Source organism: Eucalyptus grandis, chromosome 6, assembly GCF_016545825.1.
Source record: "Eucalyptus grandis isolate ANBG69807.140 chromosome 6, ASM1654582v1, whole genome shotgun sequence".
NCBI classification, from domain to species: domain Eukaryota; kingdom Viridiplantae; phylum Streptophyta; class Magnoliopsida; order Myrtales; family Myrtaceae; genus Eucalyptus; species Eucalyptus grandis.
The window spans coordinates 28,676,322-28,685,148 of NC_052617.1; the positions used below are offsets into that span (position 1 = coordinate 28,676,322).

General features: G+C 40.5%; 1 protein-coding gene across 1 annotated transcript; it reads right to left on the reverse strand.

Annotated features, from left to right (window-relative positions):
- Positions 1–339: 339 nt before the first annotated feature.
- Positions 340–4,898, reverse strand: LOC104449011 (gamma carbonic anhydrase 1, mitochondrial). The gene is made up of 5 exons (XM_010062996.3): positions 4,605–4,898; positions 3,198–3,341; positions 1,855–1,980; positions 1,615–1,766; positions 340–946 (listed from the first exon to the last, which is right to left on the reverse strand). Exons 1-5 carry the CDS (start codon positions 4,717–4,719, stop codon positions 662–664), a joined length of 822 nt encoding a protein of 273 aa, XP_010061298.1. The 5' UTR covers positions 4,720–4,898; the 3' UTR covers positions 340–661.
- Between the last annotated feature and the right edge of the window lie 3,929 nt (positions 4,899–8,827).

Below are 8,827 nucleotides of genomic sequence, written 5' to 3' on the forward strand. Positions count from 1 at the left end.
TTTCTTTTGGTTTCCGCCCATTTGCCTCGTAAATTAGATCCCTAAACACACCTTCAACTATAGTTTAGGTGAGCCATTCAATTTATTTACCTGCTTAACCTTGGGGCAAAGTTTTCACCAGCCCTACTCCCCTAAAGACTTCGAAGACATCAGCCATCTAAAAGAAGAGCGAGGAATAATGACCGAATTCTCAGCTACTGTCGGGGATAACTTGAGCCTGCCTGTGCTTGTGTTTTTTCATCCCTCTGATCAATTATTGGTGTTTCCAGATTTACAACGTCTGAAGGCTATGAAAAGTAAGAAAACAAGTAGGAATACCGATTATGGTAGAACACATCATACCAACAAAGAGTTCTCATGCCATTCCCAAAAAGAAAAGAAATTTAGAGTACAACAAATCTTGAGGACATCCAGGGTGCAAGCAGCTCAAAAGATCAACATACATGAAGCTACATGGCATTAATTTCACCGGAAGCAAAATTACTTTCTCTAAAATCCACATGATGAGCATCTTGTAAGAGATTGAACTCATAAATGCAACACCAGCATGTGTCCGGTACTTATTGCAAAAGAAATGATCTTTCATCCATGTGCTTGCACATAACAATATCCATGGCAATAAAACTCATGATTTGATCCAAAGAAAGGACTTACAAAGATCTCACTTTTGTAGATCCTTAGGTGCCTTACCAGGTAGGACATTGTCTGGAAGAATAAGCTCTGGGGGAGTTTCACGTACAACACCCAGCATTGAGTCATACTCTTCATCACGACGAGCAAACTTCTTGCGAAGCACCTTCTCAAACTCAATCTCGTCAAAAGGCTTTGCGTTCTCAGCTGCATGGACCTGTGCAAGGTTGGAATAATTGGTGGCAGACTGAGTGATAAAGGCTACTTCTTCTTCAGTGAGCTTTCTCAAAAATTTGGCAGGGTTTCCACCCCACACCTGTTAAAAAAGAATCGAGACTGAAGTTACTAACAGCTCACATATATAGCAGATAAAAAAAGCTTCGGTATATAAAATAAGGGAGATCACTATATTTCCCAAATGTTATTCCTTTTATAAAATAATTACTAAGATACATGGAATAATTGTTCTCAATCCCATGTTTTTAGGACGACATATTTGGAGTCCATAGACAAAATCCAATCCACCACTTCCAAACCAAAATAGTCCTGAATTTGAAAGATGACAAGACAGTTCTTCTGTCATGTAAAAAGATGCCATATGTATTTAAGGGCACATCGCATCATAACGCAAAGACTCCAAGCTCAGATCAGTTGTCCCGGCTCCCACTCCCAGCCACAACAACATTACAAACAGGAAAATCCTGTGTCTTACAAGCAAAGCAAGAGGCAAACAATGCTCTCTTAAACATGGTTTGTCTACAGCTACATGCAGCACATAGCATGCACAGTAATATACAAATTCTAGGTCAATCAGGCTCTCCAAATCCTGCAGGATTGACAGAACCTTTGAACCTTGTCTATGCTGATAGTATAAACAACCAATCCGCTTACCCTATAAATATTGTCATAAATTGATCCCTGGGTAGATCGGACAACAACCACAAACAGAGCAAGTTAAAAATTGACAGAGAGAGTGGAGCATACCTCCCCAGCTGGAATCCTGGTGTTCTGTCTCACAAGTGCTCCACCAGCAACCATTCCATGTTTCTCCACAACAACTCCATCTAAAAGTGTAGCTCCCATACCAACAAAAGCCTCATCCTCAACAGTACAACCATGTAAAACTGCACTATGACCTGCCCAGACCCAATTTACTCACCACAATAAGATAAGAATTGGGACAACTAAAAATCCTTCACATGCACAAACTACAGCACGACTCACCTACGGTAACATTGTCCCCAATGATAGTTGGCAGAACCTTTCCACTAAGATTAGACTTTGCCACATGCACAAGAGAGTTGTCCTGTATATTAGTTCCAGATCCAACACTGATGCTGTTGACATCACCTGAAGAACCAGGAATTGCAGGGATTGAACCTTAGGAGATTAAAAAAATTCTAAATCCTCATTAGACAAACTTATTAAAAACACTGCGCAAATTAAGTCCTAGATATTAAATGCTACAACCATATTCTGGACAACCCCTACTTGTGCAGTATAGGCTTAAAAACTTCAGTTACCCCAGAAACCCCACCAAAAGAAGAGCTCTGGGGAAGTATTCATGGAGATGTTGGAAGTGTGACCACAGGAACTAAAGAGGTAAATGAACTCATTTTGAGGAGACCCAAACAACATCACTGGTCAAGCTTCTTCGTTTTAATAAATATAGTCCACTATCTTTCCTCCACTCAGGATCCATATCTCAGTTGCTTAAGCTCCAGTTACTCGTTATGAGGGTTCTTGAGCATGATTTGGAGATACAATAATGACATGGAGATTCATGTAACTTCAATCACATATAATCCAGATCTCATAGTTAAATTGACATTCAACTGAAAGGTCTTGTGTATAAATTATTTCAAATCTATTCCTCTTTTTGCAGAAACCATTTAATCCATCATCACCACAGATTTAAGTCATTGAACTACCAGCAGAACTCCAAAACCTTGCTGGATATGATATTTCAGTTAAAGAAAATTACATCAAATAAATTTCTCTAAGAAAACCGTCTCACCCACTTCATCCAACTCCAAGATGAATTTCCACTGGCCAGGATGAGCTTTCCCAAAATCACCTTGCACCCCCAAACCCAGTTTTTGTTCTCTTCCTTTGATCATCATATGATGAGCTTTACATGGTCTAAAAACTACCTGTTCCCCATCCTAAAATTACTTGCTGACAAGGAACATGGTTGATTGAACTCATCTGACCAGAATGGATAGTCTCACAAATATTAGGAAGTCATCTGAGGTCCAAATCCACTACTCTAGATAATTAGAACTCGAATGATTTTATCAGCCACACATTCTTCAAATAATCAAAAGACTTAAACAACCCATGTGCTTTGTCAAGGCTAGAAAGTCGAAACTCAGTGAAATTGTAATCTGATACCGACAGTGAGAATGACTGTAAAGAAGTCGTGTATCAAATGCCAGAATGCGAATAATTACTTGAGGACAACCAAGAAAACAAAGGCAACAAGGCTCTTCACAAGTGGTCGCATAATTGAATTCAATAATAGAGAAGTAGAAGAAATCACAGTAGTAGGGCTTAATTATTCCTACCTCTCAAAACGCAGCCATACCAGATAGATGATCCTCGCCCAACTTGCACATCTCCAATAATAGAGGCACTCGGGGCCACAAATGCATCTTTATCTACCACAGGAGCTTTATCAAATATATTCATAAGAGTTCGATGCCTCGACACTGAAAGATGTATTACCATGTAAGTTCATTTTGTAGGAGAGAATAAGAACCAAATGCCAATAAGGCTTTTATTCATGAGTTCACAATATAGGGCTATAGATACAGCAACAGAAAAAATAAGATGGAATGAATGCTCAGCACTGTCTCCAGCATAAAGTCATCAGAGAACATTAATCCACAGAATTTTCAGCGTGCAAAATGGTAAAATTTCTGAAATTATAGATTAAGCATGTTGCATCATCAACAAAATGGTCAAAATCAAACTTCACGGTTAAGAACTCTACAGCCGACTGGACACTTGTGATATCAAAGGTTGGCTAGGTTCCTTCAAAACTGTCCCAAACATGATGCTCAAGTTCTATAAAGGGCATTCCCCATGTCTGACGGATAAAAGAGCAGTAGATTCGGTCCCCAAAAGAGCAGCCTAAAATGTTGAATCATAAATTCAACAAATTATGCATCAAGAAAGTTCACCCTCTAAAACATTCTGATTTCACATAATATTAAATAACAATGCCCACAAAGATAACTGATTAACTGTTTACAAAGGTACAACCATTGATCATGTTCATTGAAAGTTAACTAAATTTAAAATCACTTTGCGATCACATCAAATTCACAGGATTTGAAAGAGAAGAAGACTTTTATTGAAACCATCATTTTGCCAAAGAATCCCTTCTTCCCATAAGAATTGACTAATTATTACACCTTAGGACACTCTTAACAAGAGAAGCCAGTACCGGGCTCCAAGAAACAGGGCTAGGATCATAAAAATTGCACACAAGAATCTTAGATGGCCAACATACACTACAGACGACTGGCCTCTAGTAACAAGTAAAAGAACACTGTTCAATTCAACTGTTTTCCCTAAGAAGACCTTATTAAAAACAGCACCCTACAATATTACAGCATAGGTTGGCGATTCCAACAAATTGCAGTTACAAACAATCACAGAAAATCTACAACTACGAACAGAAGCATCACGCTGAAGTCGAAGTTAACAGTGACGACAATAAAAACGAAATAAAGCTCCCAGAACTTGACGAATCAGTCGCCGAGGGACCAGGCTAGAATCGTAGCAATCATGCGAAGAACAAAAACTGGCCACATTAAACAAGCGATAGGCAAGAGTGAGAGGAAAACAATCCGACCCAGTTGCATTTCTCTAGACCTAACGCATCATTACACATCACACGAGAGGAATTCCGACCGAATCATAGAGAAGAACATAGGAGATCTAATCATCGAAGGAGAGCGACTTACACTGCTCCTGGAAGTAGTAATTGCCCTGGAGGCGACAGCCGAGGCGATCGAGGGCTTGGCCTGTTTCCCGAACCCAGAACCCGACAGTGTAAATCGCTCTCCCCAGAGTCCCCATCTTCTTCACCCGCAGGTGCTTCGACTAGGTCTCACTTCGTCGTTCGCGAGCTCAATTAGGGTTTTAGTTTCGAGTTGTTTTCTGGTGCTCTTGATGGCGCCCCGCAGTAATTGGAGAGAAACAAAACGTCAGCTCCGGAGAGAGGAAGTTTTTTTTTTTTTTTTTTTTTTTGGGAATGGGTCGGGGAGGGAGGAAGAGAAACTGTTTAGCGGTAGGGTAGAATATCCCGGAGATCTTAGAGGGCAGAACTGGAAATTTCCATGCCCCCGAAAAAATGAAAACAAATTCTAAGGATATGTGGTGCGGAATTTCTAAAATTTATAACGAATAGACTACTGAATTCTAACCACTGGGATTCGCCCAAGTGGCCATCCTTCCAACATGAAAGGGGGAGGTAAAAGGTTCAAATCCCCACCTTCTCAAGGGGGATGGGGGTGGGAGCAGTAAGTTTCGTGAGTGGGTTTCGACTCCCACACCCTACAAGGCAGCTGCAAAAAGTTTCAAGAATGAGTATAAAGAGATAAAATAGGATTGACAAAAATAAAAACTACCGAATTCTAAAATTTATAAAAAGTGCAAAAATACTTTAAAATTAATCAAATTGATACGATCAATTTCTTTCATTAACTCCAGTCAATTAAGTTAACGAAAAATATTGACATGATTTTTTTAAAAATATTTTCTTTCTCCTATATGGCCAAAATATGAAATACTAGGCTAAAACAATCTTTTTAGATTAAATTTTAATCTTTTTTCCCCAACTTCATCCCAACACATTGGTGTCCTGCACACTCGGTCATACAACACTTTATATGGCTCGTAATCTTTCTTTTCCTAACTTCATCCCAACACACTGGTGTTCTGCACACTCAACCATACAACGTTTCAAATGGAGTCATTTGGATGCTCTATTGATAACTGTTGTTGTAGGCAAATTCCACCAAATGTAGTTGGTTTTCCCAACTTCCTAAGAAGTCTAGTACACAAGCTCGCAACATGTCTTCGAGGGTTTAAATTATCCTCTCAAACTTGCCATCCGTCTAAAGATGATATGATGTACTGTATTGGAGCTTGGTACCTAAGGCACTCTGTAAGCTCTTCCAAAAAGCAGCAGTAAATCTCGGGTCTCGATCTGAAGTAATTGTCACCGGCACTTTATGCAGACGAACTACCTGACGCACGTACAAATCTGCGTGTCTATCCAAACTGAGGTCATTTCGAACTGCAATGAAGTGGGCCGACTTTGTCAGTCTATCGACCACTACCCAAATTGAATCATTTCCATCTCTGACTCCTTGGTAGTCTAGTCACGAAATCCATCGTGATATGCTCCCATTTCCATTATGGGATCTCGAGAAGTTGTAGAAATCCTCCCAGCTTACAATACTGAGCTTTCACCTGCGACATACTTGGTGATGTCCGCCTTTATACCCGACCATCAAAAATGTTGACACAAATTCCGATACATCTTAGTACTATTAGGATGAATGTTGTAACTGCTACGATGTGTTTCTGATAAGATATCCTCTCTAAACTCCACATCATCAAGTACAACTAAACATCCTCAAAACCTCGTTGTTTTTCATCAGAAATCTGAAAGTTAGTCTTTCTTTTCTCAATGTCCTCCTATAGAATCTTTTGCACATCTGGATCTATCGGTTGGAGTAGCTTGATTCTAATCTGGACATCCAGTTCAATTCTAAGGGTGGCCATAAGATTCAAAATGTGACATCTTCAAACTTTAATACCGAATTTCGAGCTCTCTCAATTAGGTTCCACTCCTTAATCAAAATATCAGCAACTGAAGACTTTCGACTCAAAGCATCGGCGATCTTGTTCGCCTTTCTCCGGATGATATAGGATATCACAGTCATAGTCCTTCAGCAATTCCATCCATCGACATTGTCTCATGTTCAACTCCTTCTGAGAGAACAGGTACTTGAGACTTCGATAGTCCGTAAAGATCTGGAATTTTTCTTTGCACAAATAGTGTCTCTAAATCTTTAAGGCAAAGACAATCACCACGAGCTCTAAGTCATGCGTCGAATAGTTTTGTTCATGAGGCATCAACTAACGAGAGGCGTATGCAACAACTCGGCCATGTTGCATCAACACACAACCCAATGTTGAACATCACTATAGATCTCAAATCCTCCAAGACTAGATGGAATGGTCAGCACAGGTATGTTAGTCAGCTTTTGCTTCAGTTCTTGGAAACTAACACAACCCAATCCTCTGAACGACGCATCACTATAGATCTTGAATCCTCCAAGACTAGATGGAATGGTCAGCACAAGTGCGGTAGTCAGCTTTTGCTTCAGCTCTTGGAAACTACTCTCGCACTTGTCTATCCACACAAATTTCTCTTCTTTCTTCAGGAGTTTAGTCAACAGCAACGCTAAAGCTGAAAACCCTTCCACAAACCGTCTATAATAACCTACCAGACCCAGGAAACTTCTAATCTCTATCACGGTAGTCAGTCTCAGCCAGTTGATCACTACTTCAATCTTGGACAGGTCCACGAAGATTCCTTCGCCTAAAATCACGTGACCTAAGAAAGCAACACGAGTCAACCAAAACTCGTACTTGTTGAACTTGGCGTACAACTGATAGACTCTCAATATTTGAAGCACTAATCTTAGATGCTCTCATGCTCTTCATCACTTCTTGAATACACCAGAATATCATCGATGAACACGATCATAAACTGATCTAGATATTCTTTGAATATTCGGTTCATCAAATCCATGAAGGCAGTTGGCATTCGTCAACCCGAATGGCATCACTGTGAACTCGTAATGACCATATTGAGTACAAAATGCTGACTTAGAAATGTCCTCCTTCCTAATTTTCAGCTGATGATATCCTGTCCTTAAGTCAATCTTTGAAAATATCGACGCTCCTTGCAATTGATCAAACAAATCATCATTCCTTAGGAGTGGATACTTGTTCTTGATTGTTACCTAATTGAGTTGCCGTTAGTTGATGCACAGGCGCAATGAACCATCTTTCTTCTTCACAAATAGAACTAGTGATCTCCAAGGTGATGCACTAGGACAAATGAATCTCTTATCCAATAGCTCTTGCATCTGCACCTTCAGTTCCTTCAACTCAGATAACGGCATCCAGTAAGGAGCCTTAGAGATTAGCTCTGTCCCGGGTGCTAGCTCAATTACAAACTCAATTTCTCTCTCTAGCGGTAATCCTGGCAATTCCTTTGGAAAAACATTTAGAAATTCTTGTACCACAGCAATGTCTTCCATCTTCAGCTCCCCAACTATCGTATCCACGACAGTTGCTAGGTAACCTTAACAACCCTCGTCTAACAAATGAGTTGTCTCTAACGACAAGATCAAGATAATCGAGGGTCCTCCTCGATTTCCGACAAACTCAAAGCTCTCACTCTCTAATGGGTTAAATTGAATCGCTTTGCGATAGCAGTCCATCTTAGCTCGTTGCTTGGTGAGCTAGTCCATGCCAATAATCAAATCAAAGTCATACATGGCTAGGAGTAACAAGTCTATTTTCCCCTCCCACTCACCAATCACTAACTTGCAACTAGAACAACCCAAAATAAGTATCACTTTATGACTCCAAAAACATAGGACTGACTCCTATCAACTTAACATATTGCTCGACAATAAAGGAATGGGCTGCTCCTAAGTCGAATAAAACATAAGCAAGATGGTCGTTCAGCGAAACCATACCTGTGATCACACCAAGCGTAGCCTCTGCCTGACCTTGTGTGATGGCATACACCGTGCCTTGAACTGGGGGTCTAAGCTCTCCTCCCTACGGCGCATTCTGAGGCGCATACCCTCTAATCTGACCCATTTGCAGCAGCGGCAACTGCGGTTGTCCTCTTGGTCTATTAGGACAATCTCTAATCATGTGGTTATGTTGGCCACATCCAAAACAAACACCTGGCCTTCAAGGACATGGCGATATACCATGTCGCCTTCCACAAAAGCGACACAGATCATTCTGACTCTACCCTGATTTTTTGATTCCACCCTTCCTATTGGGCGGAACCTGGAATCTTCCTCCAGGCATGGGCCTCTTCCTATGACGGATTCCTTCTCGATGCGAAGTAAACCTTGATCTAGAC

What these genes read in the sequence shown, in the direction of transcription:
- LOC104449011 (XM_010062996.3), bottom strand. Translation starts at nt 4,719, where the DNA reads ATGGGGACTCTGGGGAGAGCGATTTACACTGTCGGGTTCTGGGTTCGG. An exon ending in TTACTACTTCCAGGAGCAGT is followed by an intron (nt 3,342 to 4,604) that starts GTAAGTCGCTCT and finishes TACATCTTTCAG; the next exon opens with TGTCGAGGCATCGAACTCTT. An exon ending in TGGGGACAATGTTACCGTAG is followed by an intron (nt 1,767 to 1,854) that starts GTGAGTCGTGCT and finishes GGGTCTGGGCAG; the next exon opens with GTCATAGTGCAGTTTTACAT.